We start from the raw sequence: 15510 nt of genomic DNA, 5'->3' as shown, positions 1-15510 counted from the left end.
AGTCCAAATATGTCTAATAAAGTGGAAAAACATAAATGAGTCGCTTCACCGTATAAGTTACATCAGTCCAAATATGTCTAATAAAGTGGAAAAAACATAAATAAGTCGCTTTGCCGTATAAGTCGCATCTGTTATGCGTCACCACTGCTACGTCACGTTTGTTTTGTGTCACCGTTGACCACCTGGAAACAGCGTTGTGCCAAAAATCAACTGGGAGCATGCACGAGAGGACTTTAACAAGAATTTAACAAGATAAACACTTAAAAACAATTATTTGTTTGCTCGACTTGATAGAAAAGGTGTGTCTCAGTTTAACTTTTCCTTAATAAATGTACTTCAACAGTCATATTAGCTGCATTTCTCCAGGGCGGTGTGGCGAAATGCAGCTGATTTGACGTTTGCTCCAGGAGTTCTGGAGCGAGACGAAGGTCTATGGCAAGCCAAGTGTTTCATTAATAGCCACTTATACCGATTAATGAGACACTTGGCTTGCCATATTGCTCAAGGACCCTCTAGTGGCTGAAAATGGTAGTGTTCAATATTTTCCATGTCAGAATGAATGAAATCGTCAGATCTCAGCCAAAAATTGGTTATAAGTATGGAGAAAAAAACAAATATGTCACTTCAGTTTATAAGTCACAGGACGTGCAAATTTATGCAAAAAGGTGCAACTTATACTGACAAAAATACGGTAATATACCATGAAATATGGGTATACACTAAATATAAACAAGGCAACAATACAGTAAAACTGTCGGACTTCACCATCACAAACGGCCCTTTTATGGTTATTGTCATTGTTGACCTGTTATCAGTAATGTCAGCTTACATACAAATAATTAACTTGTAAGTAAAATTAACTATAAATGTGAAAGGAAAAATGTGCAAGTTTAAATACTTAATAGTTTTTTTACTGGTTTTTATGACTTTCTAATAAATACCTTTAACATTCACTTGTCAGCTTTCAAAAAATATTCTGACAAGCTGAGTGAAAGTTTCCAGCTTTTTAATGAGACCACATCTGTCAAAGCTGCATGTTTTAAAGCTCCAGTTGTTTTAAAGTAAAACTCTTTTTGAAATATAAAAGTTCATCCATGCTGCACAAAAATAAAATTGATGATTGTTGGAGGGGAAGGTTTCTGTTGCTCCACAGGGAGCTAATAAAGACTGAAATTAGCCGTTTAGGAGCCAGAGTTTGCTAAAAGAAGTGGTTCAGTGAGAGAGGCAGGCACTGAACCTTAAACAAGTGGACAATGTTCAGAAAAAAATGTGAAATTAAAAATATAATTTTGATTCATAAACAATCTGATCATTACCAATACACACACACACAGTATAAAAGTTATATTGTTAGGACCTAAAACAGCTTTAAGGTGCTGCAGCCAGGTTCAAGAAAAGACTCATTTTGTTTTCCTATATGTTAAAGTTTGTGTGTAAATTTAAATAGTTTTTAAATTGTACAATAATGGATCATTTGTATTCATCAGATTCTATTCAGTTTATTTATATAGCGTCAAGTCACAACAGAAGTCATAGGGCACTGAACAGAAACATTCATATACCGGTACATAAAAAGTCAGTTAACACTATTTGTCTTTAGTTTTTTTAATATATATATATATATATATATATATATATATATTTTTTTTTTTTTTTTCTGTTTTTTTTTTTAAAGCTATTATTTACGATTTTTGAATAAGAAAAACATGCAAAGAAAATTAAACACTTGGGGATAAAATGTGATTTATTTGTGGGTTGTGAAAGACATAATGTGGGACGAGCTCCAGGAGCTGTGAGACCTGCAGCTGGGACAAGGAGGGGGGAGTTAAGGGGGTGGGGGCATCGTCTGCAGAGGCTTTGGACTTGGTGTCAGGAGCATGAAGCAGAGCCGAGCTGCAGGACAGAGCGCTGCTGCTTCTGGACTGTAGCCGGGCCACTCAGAGGAGCCAGAACAGTTCAGACTGCACATCTGCCGGGTCAAAGAGCAGACATGTTTGACAACTCTCACTATCCCTTCAACTGCTTCAACTACGACGGGGACGGATACCCGTCTTCTAGCACTGATGAGGACAAGAAAATGTGTCGCCCCGCATACAGGTGTGTGAAACGCTTTTACCAGATCTGCTCATATTTTTATTTGGTTTGATTCTTTATGAGTTTTATCAATTTATCAATCGGTGACCAAGATGATAATCCAGTTCAATTAACATCTTTCTCCTACTGGAGAAAAAATCTGAGTAAATCTAGTCATTGCTACTACTAAAACAGAATAAAAGGCCAAAACTGTTGTATTTTCTTTTTTTTTTTTTTTACAACTGTCACTGTAATTTAAGTATTTAACACGAAATGACGTGACCACACATCGATGTTTGAAACAGAATAAAATTCTAAATTTTAAGACCATCTTCACCAACATCTTCAAACATTGTTTTTATTTTTTTTTTGTTAGTTTTCATTATTTTTTTTATTTTTATTTTTTTAAAGAAACATACAAAATCAATTTAATTAGCATAGGAACTGAGTTGCCACACTTCTATCTAATGAACTTTTTTTTTTTTTTAAATCAACATCTTTTATTCAATTTTTTAAACAAATCTCTTCCGGTTAAACTTTTATAAAATCATTGTTAATTATTGTTAAAAGAGGCTTATAGGGACCGCCGAATAACCCTTATTAATAAAAGTAAAACGGTAATAATAAATGAATAAATAATAAAGAGTAAAACACTTGGACCCAAATGGAATGTGAGCCTTTATTCCTGAACTTCATCTTTTGTCAGCTACATCGCCCTGATAGCCATGGCCATCCAGCAGAGCCCGGAGCAGCGGGTCACTCTGTCGGGCATCTATGAGTTCATCATGAAGAGGTTCCCGTACTACCGATCCAACCAGAGGGCCTGGCAGAACTCCATCAGACACAACCTGTCTCTCAACAGCTGTTTCATCAAGGTAGACATGAGAGAATCAACTATTTTTATCATGACTTTGCTAAAACCTTTTTTTTTTTTTTTTTTGGCCATCTTTATTTTCTGAGATTTGGAAAAGTAGAAGCCTGATACACCTATTAGGAGATTATTGGTTTTATCATGAAAAGTATAAGCATCTACTGTGAGTATTTTCTGTTCTCGCAGGTTCCACGGACAGAGGGCAACGAGAAGGGGAAGGGAAACTACTGGACTTTTGCCACAGGATGTGAATCCATGCTCGACCTGTTTGAAAACGGCAACTTTCGGCGACGCAGACGGAGGAGGAATATGAAAATCGGCCTCCGTGATTCAGCAGAGTCCTCTTTTCCTCCCATGGAGAGCCACAGAAACCAGCAAGTGACCTCGTCTCACCGGCCTGAACTCGAATCCCCTCTCTGCCGCTTGACCCCTGAGAGGCCGAGGTCCAGCCCCAGACAAAACCACCTGATCCCTAACTCTAACCAGCAGAGGAAACCAGAGTCAGAGATCAAGTTCAGCATTGACTACATCCTGTCTACCCCAGATCCTCGTCTGTCTGGGTTCAGCTCTGCTCACGGCCCGGTCCATATGCTGCCTACAGCGGGGCCCGCTCATGTTCTGGAGCCTCAACACCTGAACCTGCACTTATGGGCTCTTTGAAAAGAGACAATCACAAACTGACCATGTTTCTTCTCTATGGTTAAACCAGGAAATATGAGAAGATTTAAAGAAAAGAACTCCACTGAAGGTACTTTCCATAACTCGAGCGTATCTAAAGAAAAAGACAGACCGTCTCTCAGGTCTGAAACGGACGAAGTGACTTTAAAAAGCATCAGAAATTCATTGAACAAATAAACTGAGAGCCAAAAACAGCTCAGTAAGGAAACTATGTGTTGTTCTACCTTTTGTGCAGTGTCTTGTTCTGACATTTAAACTATACTGGATATGTATTTATGCAAAAATCCTGAGCACAGCTGTGACTGCTGAACAGAACTGATTTTATGATGTGCCAAAAATAATTTAAAAGAATCAATAAGCACAGAAAAATAGTTAAAATGATTAAAAGTTGATTGTTTCAGATGTTTAATAATTTCTTCATTAAAGAAAAAAAATACATTTGTACCTTAAATTTAAAACTGTTATCTATTTTTTTCCATAAACTGAGTAACTTTAATAAAATAAGCAAATATAAAGACAAAATTTTAACCATGACATGGACATTAGTCTCAGACACGTGAATTTTTCAAACCTTGTAAACACAAACAAAAGTTTAAATGTGTCACACAAGTTTTCTCACAAAAAATGTCCCAAAATGTATTTTATGTCCATATCTAAAAGCATAAATTTGATTTCAGAGGGAGTTTTGAGTTTGTAACTTTGCTTGTGTTTTGTTCACAACACAATCGGACGTTTCTTTTATTTTAAGGTGTTCAGCAAAAAAACTACACAGGCTGCATTAGAAAAACAAATCTCATTAAAGTCCTAATATAATGCTTTTAATGGTTTATTATTTTTGCTTATTTATTCATTTTCTGATTGTCACTTCTTTTTCTGCACCAACAAACAGATTATCTGATTTTGCTGAAAAATAAAAAAAAATAAAGAAAAAGTCAAAACCAGAAGTAGAATAAAAGCACTTTCCACTTGGCTGATAAATGATTCAATAACACCCAATTAAAGAAAATTCACTTTTTATATATGTACATCTTTTGGTCAAATGTATCCCAGTAAAATCAAGTTATAGCAAGCTAATCTATGCTAACTGACTGAGAATTGAGCATTTTTAATGGTTTTGTGCACCCAAATCAGAAGTGCGTTTTTACCATTTGTACATGCATCATTTTAAATGTTAAACAGTGTTTCTCATAGTTAGATTAGAGTTAAATATCTGTAAACAATTAACCTAACCTGTACTAAAATAATGCACTATTTGCAACTAGCATGCTAGCTGGACAAACAGTGATTCTCGGTGCGTTTATCTGAACACACTTCTTTAATGTTATTAGTAACATCTGTATTTAATTCACAAAATGCTTTTGCAAAATAGACTCGTTCTGCTGGAATTCAATTTTAGCTCACATTTTGCTAATTTCTTTTTCATTGACCTTTTAAAGGCCTGATTGACTGACACTTAAATTCTAACGCAGCTGCTACTTATTACAGCATATTGTATTAAAGTCTCTTTAAAGAGGCCTAACCAAGCAGAGGTCTGCGTAACATTTCTTTCCCGTACACAGGAGATCAATCATGGCATGTTCCTGCGCTGTTGAAGGGACATTTTTCAATTTACCCTTTATATTATGTCTTGACTACATGAGAGAAAGGTTTCAACACACTTAACATGAGTGGCATTTAATATAGCATAACACTTGCAAGGTGAGGCCTAGAAGTGACCCTATTTAAATACCATGGCCCCTTCCTCCAGCTTAAACAGCAACACCTCCCCCAACCAGGCGTGCGCCCCCACAAACCCCTGACGCAGTTATAATTAAACACACCTTATGCCTCCTTTGCAAATGCCCCTCGTCGAGCGGCAGTTTTCTTTTTTTTTGTTTGTTTTTTTGCCGCATTCACGTGCGAGCTGCCCCCCAGCAAACGTCTGCGGCGGCACAAGCGTTTATGGATCAGCAAGTTTCCATTAACAAAGTTGTTGATGTTGAGTAGCTAAGGTGGCTGCTGTTTGCCGTGATGCCACAGATATATTTGGGTAAATTAACTTAGCATAAAGTGCTTCAAGGCGGCTAAACAGAATGCAGGGCACCAGTCAGGCCCGAAAAGTCAATGCACATATTACGTTGTTGCTGAATACATAAAGGTGTTGCTACCGGCGCTGCGTCTCAATGAATGGCCTCTATTAAACAACTACTCCATCGCCACTGGTTTTGTATCATTATATTTAGGTTCACTGGGCAATTTGAGCCAGATATATATATTTTTGTCATAATTACTTGCAAAGAATTCCTTATCCGTCCACACATACACAGTTCCTTTCCCTAAAACCTGATTAAGTCCTGGTAAAATTAGCAGCTGAAGGCAATAAACTGTTGAATTAAAGGTGCGCGAAATGGAGAAACTACTGACGTGCAACGTTATTAACAAGTACATTGTAAACACAAATAATCTGGAGTGTTTTGTTTCACCGAGGCTTCGTGGGAATAAAGATGAATAAGTAAGATGTTTTTGATCCAATGAGGATGTGTTTAATGTAATTTTCTCAAGATAAGCTGTAATTTAGGAAGCTGTAGAAGTATGCATGAGTTGAAATGATTTGCTGTCAGCTAATGAAGATTTGAACAATAGCCGGAGGTCTTCGACATACACCGATATCTGCCCTTTGCCATTTTACAGCATGTGCTCAGCTGATAGAGGTTATAGGCAGGGTGTAGTTTGACGCTAAATTAGGATTTTATTTTTAAAACACAGTAATGGCTTCATGTTTGTGTATAATGAGAAAATCTACACAGTATGTCAGTCAAAGATTATTGGAGGCGCATTTACATTTTAGCTGATATAAGGATGTTCACGTGAGGAGACCACAAATGTGAAGTCTCTGAAAAAAAGAAAGTGCACTACTTTTCAATTTTAGAGTTTTACATACAAGGACATAATATTGTAAAAATAAAACTAGAGACATTGCATTTCCTGCGAAAATGCAGTGTGACTGTTTATCGCAGAAGAACTTGCTGAAAAACAGCCGAAATTAGCTAAAATCATGCTGAATATAGCTGAAATGGAAGAACAAGCCTAAATTAGCAGAAGAAAGTAGAAAGAACACATATTTGCTGAATTACGTTTAAATAAGCAGAAATTAATATAAAAAATTAGGAAATAAGCTAAAAAAAATCTAAAATTAGAAACAAAAAAGCAACATCTAAAAAGTAGCAGAAAAAGCAGAAAGAGGCTTAGCCTACGAGAAGGAAGCAGAAAGAGCTTTTTTGATAAATCCTATCATTAGTGTTGGCTTGTCATGCTGTCTTAAGATTACTGGAGGACAAACTGAGCTCAATTTCTTAAATTAATTGGTAAAGTAGTTTTCATTTGAGGTTATTTCTATCTTAATGTGATTCTTCACCTGCCATTGTGTATCTGTTCCTCTCAAACCCAGCTGGTCGAAGCAGATGACCACTTGTCCTGAGTCTGGTTCTGCTAAAGGTTTCTTCCTCATGAGGGAGTTTTTCTTTCCACTGTCACCTTCATGCTCAAGATGAGTCTGTGATGGAGTTAAATTCAAAGCAGTCTGCTCCTCAAATAAATAATGTTAAATTATTATTTTTATATATGAAGTTTCTGTTCAGTGCTCTGCGATGACTTCTGTTGTGACTTGGCGCTATATAAATATACTGAATCGAAATAGAACTGAACTGAATTGAAGAGCTGAAATCAGATTTAAAAAATGTGGAATGAGTTGAAAAGCTAAAATTTGTATAAAAACAGCTAAATAGTAGCTGAAATAGCAGAAGAATCTGAAACTAGCAGAAAAAAGCTGAAAGAAGCATAACAAGCTGAAATTAGTCAGAGAGAGTTCAGAGTCAGAGTTTCTTTATTTGTCATTCGCACCACATGTGGTTGAACAAAATTATGTACACGGGGTCCCAGTTACACCCAATAATAAAATGTAAAAGAAAAACAATAATAACATCTAAGATATGAACTAAGAAAAACATCAACTAATTATACACTAAGCACTCATAGCATAAAAACATTACGTCGAACAGCAGCACGAACATGAGTCTGTGTGAGAAGATGAGCACGCATGAATACAGCAGCATGAAACAGATCAGCAGCAACAAGAAACAGATCAGCAGCAACAAGAAACAGATCAGCAGCAACATGATGTGATTTTCACTGTGATTATTCTGGTTAGATATTCATTAGTCCAACAGCCTCAGGGTAGAAGCTGTTCCTCAGTCCAGTGGTTCTACACTTAATGCTTCTTAAATAAGCTGCAGTGTTTGGTGTCTTTGTTCTGTCTCCTGACACGCTTTGGTTCCATCTCATGTTAAAAAATGTCCACAGAGGAGTTCATGGTCAACTCAATGGGTGCGGAGGTCCCATGGCTGCAAAACAAGCCCACATCATCACCACTCCACCACCGTGTTCACAGTCCCGGGATGTGCGCTTCAATTACTCTAGTATTTCCTGGAGTTTGTTTGTACATTTATTCCCTTTGTGTTTATTATGTCCTATATGTCTCTATTAGGTTTGTGTTGTATGAGTTCTGCTACTTATGTTCTTATTTCCAGATTATTTAGTTTCGCTAAGTTCAGTTCCTGATCAGCTTGTAGGTTTCAGCTGATCAGGTTTTTGTTCTCATGTTTCCTTTTCTCGTGTCTTGTTTTCTGTCTTATTCAGATGTTCAGTTACTTGTCCTGTTTCTTACCTGATCAGTCGGTTCACTTTTTACTCCTGTTCTGTAGTGTTGCCACGCCCACTCACCTGGTCCAGTTCCTCCCCAGCTCAGGTCCACTTGTCCCCTCTCCTTGCCAGTTCTTGTTCTTCAGTTCATGTTTGCTCAGTCATCTTGGTTCCTGCTTTCTGTTATCTGCTGAGTTTCTCTGTTACAATTTTCTAGCCTGCTGTCACGTCAGCGTTTGTGTTCTTAGTTGTTTGTTGTAAATACATTTTAAGTTCATCTCATCTCGGTCTGCATCATGGGTCCATCCTGCAAACACTCCAGCACATGAGGTGTTTGAGCAGGTATGTTGTGATTGGTTCTCTCTCCCAACATGGCGCTGTGCATTAAATCGTCTCTACTTTGGTTTCCTCATCAGCCCATTCTTTATTCAAATGCAACTTTTCAAACTCGTCATGCTGCCATGTTTCAAGAGTAGATTCCTGCTGCCAGGATTCTGATCAGCACATATTGTTCAGTCTTCCTGTCCTGAACTTTAACCTTCAACCTACAGCGTCTGAGATGGAGCTCTTGGGTTTTTTGTTGTTTCTCTGAGCATTGCACGGTCTGACCTTGGGGTGAATAAACTGGGATGTCCCACCTGGATGGACTGGTTTTAAATGTTTTTCTACTGTGAATAAACTTACTGTGGAATGGACTCCAAATAGTTTGGAAATCACATTTAACCTGTTTCCAGATGGATTAGCAGCAACAGTTGCTTCTCTCTGGTCATTGCTGATGTCTTTCCTCCTTTGCGTTGTATTAACACACAGATGCTATGGAGAAGCAAACTGCCAGTTCCTGGTCTCATTGACATTTTTTTTTTGATCAACACATCTGATCAGCAGCGCCTGGCTGCTTATTTCCTGTTTGCATTTTATTATAGTATCAGAGTCAGAGTCAGAGTCAGAGTTTCTTTATTGTCATTCGCACCTCATGTGGTACATGTGGTGGAGCGAAATTATGTACACAGGGTCCCAGTTACATCCAACAATAAAATGTATAAGAAAAACAGTAATAACATCTAAGATATGAACTTAGAAAAACATCAACTAAATATACACTAAGCACTCATAACATAAAACATTGAACATCAGCACAAACATGAACATGAGTCTGTGAGCAGATGTGCACGCATGAACACATCAACATTGAAACAGATCAGCAGCAACATGAAACAGATCAGCAGCAACATGATATGGTTTTTCACAGTGATTATTCTAGTTAGAGATTCATGAGTCTAACAGCCTCAGGGTAGAAGCTGTTCCTCAGTCTAGTGGTTCTACACTTAATGCTCCTTAACCTCCTTCCTGAGGGGAGTGGGGCAAAAAGTGTGTGTGCTGGGTGGGTGGGGTCCTTCATGATGCAGGTGGCCCTCTTCCTGCATCTGGAGGTGTAGATGTCTGTGATGGTGGGGAGACTGATTCCAACAGATTTCTGTGCAGCCTTCACCACTCTCTGCAAAGCTTTTCTTTCTGCAGCTGTGCAGCCTCCATGCCACACTTGATGCTCGAGCACAGGATGCTCTCCACTGCACACCTGTAGAAGGAGGTGAGGACTGAGCTTCCCAGACCAGCTCGCCTCAGCCGTCTGAGGAAGTAGAGTCTCTGATGAGCTTTCTTGATCAGGCTGGTGGTGTTGTTGCTCCAGCTGAGGTTGTCATTCATGTGTACACCCAAGTACTTGTAGCTGGAGACCACTTCCACCGCAGATCCTCTTATGTTCAGGGGGGTGTAGGTGTTTTTGTTCCTTCTGAAGTCCACAATCATCTCCTTTGTCTTCTTCACATTGATGTGAAGGTTATTCTCTCTGCACCAGCTCTCCAGGTGTTCCACCTCCTGCCTGTAGCTGGACTCATCATTGTTTGTGATGCATCCCACCACCGCTGTATCATCTGCAAACTTTACAATGTGACAGCCTGGATGGGTAGCTGCACAATCATATGTGAGCAGAGTAAACAGGAGGGGGCTCAACACACATCCCTGAGGAGAGCCAGTGCTGAGGGTTATGGTGGAGGAGGAGAGGTTGTGGATCCTCACTAACTGTGGTCTGTTTGTTAAAAAGTCTAGTACCCAGTTGCAGATGGAGGGGCTTAGTCCTAGTGTGGATAGTTTGTCCATCAGGGTTTGGGGGATCATGGTGTTGAAGGCGGATGTGAAGTCCACAAAGAGCATACGGACGTAAGAGTTTTTCTGCTCCAGGTGGTTTGAGTGCAGTGTGGACCACAGAGGAGATTGCATCCTCTGTTGATCGGTTCTCACGGTATGCGTACTGATGAGGGTCCTCGTTGATGTTGATGGTTGTTTTGATGTGAGTCATGACCAGTTTTTCGAAGCATTTAGCGACTATCGGGGTGAGGGCCACTGGCCGATAGTCATTCAGACCAGTCACTGTAGAGCTTTTTGGGACTGGGATGATGGTGGCAGTCTTCAGGCAGGTGGGAACTGTCTCCAGGGTAAGTGAGGTGTTAAAGATGTCTGCCAGCACCTCACAGAGCTGATCAGCACATTCCTTCAACACTTTTCCGGGGATGTTGTCTGGGCCAGTTGCTTTGTGCGGATTAATCCTCCTGAAGGTACTCCTTACTTCTGCTGAGGTCACGCTGAGATGCTCTTCATCCGGTGGTGAGGTGAGTCTGGTGCTGGGTGGTCTGTTCGGGTCTTCAAAGCGTGCATAGAACTTGTTGAGGGCATCAGGCAGAGATGGGTCTTTGGGACATTGTTCACTCCTTCCTTTATAATCTGTTATGCACTTAATGCCCCTCCACATGCTCCGAGGGTCTTGTGAGATGAATTGACCCTCGATCCTCTTTGCATATGTGGCCTTGGCCCTCTTAATACCAGCAACCAGCTCTTTTCTTGTCCTACTCAGCTCCTCTGAGTTTCCAGACCTGAAGGCAGTGTTCCTGGCTTCCAGCAGGGTACGCACCTCTGCATTCAGCCAAGGTTTTCTGTTTGGGTAGCTTTTAACATTTCTGATAGTGGAGACTGTGTCAGTACATGTACTAATGTAACCCAGTACTGAGGATGTGTATTGGTCAAGATCAAGCGAACCTCCATTTTCAGCAGCTTCTCTGAAAACCTGCCAGTCTGTTCGATCAAAACAATCTCTCAGTATGGGGCCACTGTCCTGGATCCAACATTTAACTTTCTTTTGAACCGGTCTGGAGCGTCTCAGCGGGGGCATGTAAGCAGGAGCCAGGAAGATTGAGATGTGGTCTGACAGTCCTAGGTGGGGGCGGGGAACGCACCTATAGCACTGGGAATAACTTTAGTATCTGGTAAAGACCAGATCATTTTTATTCTGTCTGTCCACATGAAATCCTAGGATTTTATTACAAACCTTTGCTAACACAATTTGACCTGAATGAAGGTAGATTTGTTGTTGTTGAATGAAAAACAGGAACTTTTAACAAATGAAATATGTAAAAGCCAAAAGTATTTATTAAAGTGCTACAACTAGAACTGGTTTGGGGTATCTACCAAACCAGTTCAAAGTTGTGATCAAAGTTGTGAAAATGTATAATCATACATTTAATGATTTTTTTCCCTCACATACAGTATATGTTTATATTGTGTTTGCTATTAGGATACCCTTTAAAAGGTAATATCTTAAAATACTGCATGCTAAATTTTACACAAAATTTCCCCCCTCTGGCCTTTACTGTAAGAATAAAGAAGCATTTTACATGATAACTTACAGAAAGTCCATTAAACCTCACACAGATAGCTACTGGCCAATACAAGACACAGTGTTGCTGAATTTCCTGTAAGTCAAGAGAAGTGACGTAAAACAAGACAACAGCAATTTGACTTTGAATTCACTTGGTTGAGCTGTTTTTACCAGCTGTATTCAGAGCACATCAGTGGCGGTGTGCTGGTTTCACACATCATTCAACTGCAACCACAGCCCTGCTTGGCATTTCTCCTCATGCATAGCATATTTCATAAAACCAGTCAGAATGTGTCACAATGAGTTCACCTTTTCAGACTCCTTCCCAGCCTGTGAGAAACCCTGACAGACGCCATGAAACAGCCACCAGGGTGTGCTACGTATTCATAGAATATTTGTCTTTCATTTTTGACAGAGTTCAGGAAAATGTCCAGATCTAAACACAGGTTTTAGGTTTCTGTAGAACATACAACACAAATAACAGACATCTTCAGATAAGGCCCATTTGGGGGGATGATGCTAAAAGAAAAAGGTAACTGCAGGTATGGATGCACAATAATATTGGCATGGTATCGGACGAAAATAGCGTTAAAGTTAAATATCGGACATCGGCCATTCCATCAAAATAACTCACAGATATAAAGATGCAATTTTTGTAAGATAACCCAGTGAAAGGATGCCTGCAGCGCCAGCACAACGTGACAATGTCACACGTGCCTACCTGATCTCACGGCGGAGAGGAAGAAGTCAAAATGTTGGCGGTGGAAGTTTTTTTGTTGTTGAGGATATTGGATTCTGAAGATTTTTGGACTACGTTGAGCCTCACTACATCGTCCCCAGTTGGAGATATTTTTCCGATGTAGCCTTACCCGAGTTACAAGCCGTCATTTCCGACGTCATTGAGAAGCTAATAGCCGATAGCACTTAGGTGAGTTTTACCAGACATTTGGACGTCGTGTTAGCACCGTTAACACAATTAGTCTTACGGCACAATGGATAGACAAAAACTTTGTTCTGACAAAGGAATGTATATAAAATATTGGTATTGGTTATCAGCCAAATAAGTTTTAAAATATCGGTATATCGAATATCTGTCAAAAAAATCCAATATCGTGTATCCCTAACTGCAGGTTATCTTTTGCTGGAGATCGCTCATTCAATGGCTTCAGAATGGACAAAGTTTGAGTCTGCCAGTCTGAGTGGAGCCAGGACTAACGTGGATTGCTGCCGTCTTAAAACAACTTCAAATATCAACATTTCATAGCACTAGGGAGAAACCAGCCACTAGGGAGGACAAGCCAGTGTATCTCTTGTGCCAGTCCCAAGCCCGGGTAAATGGTGAGGGTTGTGTCAGGAATGGCATCCAATATAAAACACTTTTGCCAAAACCATAATGCGAGTTCATCAAAGCGAAACCATACCGGATTGGTCGAGGCCTGGGTTAACAACGACCGCCACCGATGCTGTTGACAAACAGGGTGCCGGCGGAAATTGTGCTACTGTTAGTCGAAGTCCACGAGGAGGGAAACGTGTCAGGAGACAGAGGGAGAAGAGGAAAGTGAAGAATGTAGGACTGAGGGTGGCAACTCTAACTGTGGGGACAATGACAGGCAAAGGTAGAGAGCTGGCTGACATGATGGAGAGAAGAAAAGTAGAAGTTCTATGTGTCCAAGAGACCAAGTGGAAGGGCAGCAAGGCTCACAGCATTGGAGCAGGGTTCAAACTGTTTTACCATGGTGTGGATAGAAAGATAAATGGAGTAGGGGTGGTCCTGAAGGAGGAGTTGGTAAAGAATGTAGTAGAGGTGAAAAAAGTGTCAGATAGGATGATGTGCCTGAAGGTAGAAGTAGAAGGTCTGATGCTAAACATCGTCAGTGATTATGCTCCACAGGTTGGATGTGATGGGGAGGAGAAAGATACATTTTGGAAAGATCTGGATGAAGTGATAGAGAGTATTCCCAGGGAGGAGAGAGTGGTGATCGGAGCAGACCTGAATGAACATGTTGGTGAAGGAAACAGAGGGGATGAGGAAGTGATGGGTAGGTTTGGTGTCAAGGAAAGAAACCAGGAAGGACAGATGGTGGTCAAGAGAATGGAAATGGCTATAGTCAATACTTATTTCCAAAAGAAGGAGGAACATAGAGTGACCTATAAGAGTAGCGGAAGGAGTACGCAGGTCGACTACATTCTGTGTAGAAGAGGAAACCTGAGGGAGATTGGAGACTGTAAAGTTGTGGCAGGGGAGGGTGTGGCCAGACAGCATTGGATAGTTGTGTGTAGAATGACTGTTGTCGTGAAGAAGAGAAAAAGAGTAAAATCAGAGAAGAAGACCAAATGGTGGAAGCTGAAGAAGGAAGAATGTTGTGAGAAATTCAGAGAGGAGCTGTTAAAGGCTCTGGGAGGTAAGAAAGAGCTTCCAAATGACTGGACTACTATAGCAACAGTAATTAGAGAGACAGGTAGGAAGGTACTTGGAGTGTCATCTGGACAGAGAATGGATGATAAGGAAACCTGGTGGTAGAATATTGAAGTGCAGGACACCGTTCAAAGAAAGAGATTAGCCAAGAAGAAATATGACGGTAAGAGGACTGAAGAGAAGAGACAGGAATATAAGGAGATGGGACGAAGAGCAAAGAGGGAAGTAGATAAGGCAAAGCAGAAGGTGTACGATGAGTTGTATGGGAGATTGGACACTAAAGAGAGCAAGAAGGACTTGTACCGATTGGCAAGATGGGGATCAGGCTGGAAAGGATGTGCAGCAGGTTTGGCTTATTAAAGATAAGAATGGTAATGTTCTAACAAGTGAGGAGAGTGTGACTGGAAGATGGAAGGAGTACTTTGAGGAGCTAATGAATGAAGAGAATGAAAGAGAAAGAAGAGTAGAAGTCATACAAACTGTGGACCAGGAAGTTGGAAAGATTAGTGCGGGTGAAGTCTGGAAAGCTCTGAAAAGAATGAAAAAGGGGAAGGCAGTAGGACCTGATGACATACCAGTGGAGGTTTGGCAATGTCTTGGAGAGATGGCAGTGAGGTTTTTGACTCAAATATTCAATGGCATATATGAGGGTGAGAAAATGCCTGAGGAATGGAGAAGAAGTGTGCTGGTGCCCATTTTTAAGAACAAGGGTGATGTACAGAGTTGTAGCAACTACAGGGGAATTAAGTTGATGAGCCACACGATGAAGATCTGGGAGAGAGTTGTGGAAGCAAGACTTAGACGAGAGGTGATTATCTGTGAGCAGCAGTATGGTTTCATGCCAAGAAAGAGCACCACAGATGCCATCTTTGCTTTGAGAATGCTGATGGAGAAGTACAGAGATGGTCAGAAAGAACTCCATTGTGTCTTTGTGGATTTAGAAAAAGCATATGACAAGACAGGAGGTGTGGTATTGCATCAGGAAATCTGGAGTGGCAGAAAAGTATGTTAGACTGGTACAGGACATGTACAGGACATGTATGAGGACAGCAGGACAGTGGTGAGATGTGCTGTAGGAGTGACAGA

The 15510-nt window shown here is 40.3% G+C and overlaps 1 protein-coding gene across 1 annotated transcript; it reads left to right on the top strand.

Annotated features, from left to right (window-relative positions):
- The first annotated feature begins 1990 nt into the window (after window positions 1–1990).
- On the top strand, window positions 1991–3604 carry foxl3 (forkhead box L3). The gene is made up of 3 exons (XM_037691620.1): window positions 1991–2097; window positions 2780–2948; window positions 3131–3604. Exons 1-3 carry the CDS (start codon window positions 1991–1993, stop codon window positions 3602–3604), a joined length of 750 nt encoding a protein of 249 aa, XP_037547548.1.
- Window positions 3605–15510: the final 11906 nt, after the last annotated feature.

Source organism: Nematolebias whitei, chromosome 17 (genome assembly GCF_014905685.2).
Source record: "Nematolebias whitei isolate Nwh7 chromosome 17, NemWhi1, whole genome shotgun sequence".
Lineage (NCBI taxonomy): Eukaryota > Metazoa > Chordata > Actinopteri > Cyprinodontiformes > Rivulidae > Nematolebias > Nematolebias whitei.
Note: the sequence above shows the minus strand (reverse complement) of the source record. Positions and strands in the feature narration are given on the sequence as shown.

Excerpts from the sequence above, each read along its gene's own strand:
- foxl3 (XM_037691620.1), top strand. The coding sequence starts at position 1,991 with ATGTTTGACAACTCTCACTATCCCTTCAACTGCTTCAACTACGACGGG. Across the intron at positions 2,098-2,779 it reads ATGTGTCGCCCCGCATACAG|CTACATCGCCCTGATAGCCA; the intron begins GTGTGTGAAACG and ends ATCTTTTGTCAG. Across the intron at positions 2,949-3,130 it reads TCAACAGCTGTTTCATCAAG|GTTCCACGGACAGAGGGCAA; the intron begins GTAGACATGAGA and ends CTGTTCTCGCAG.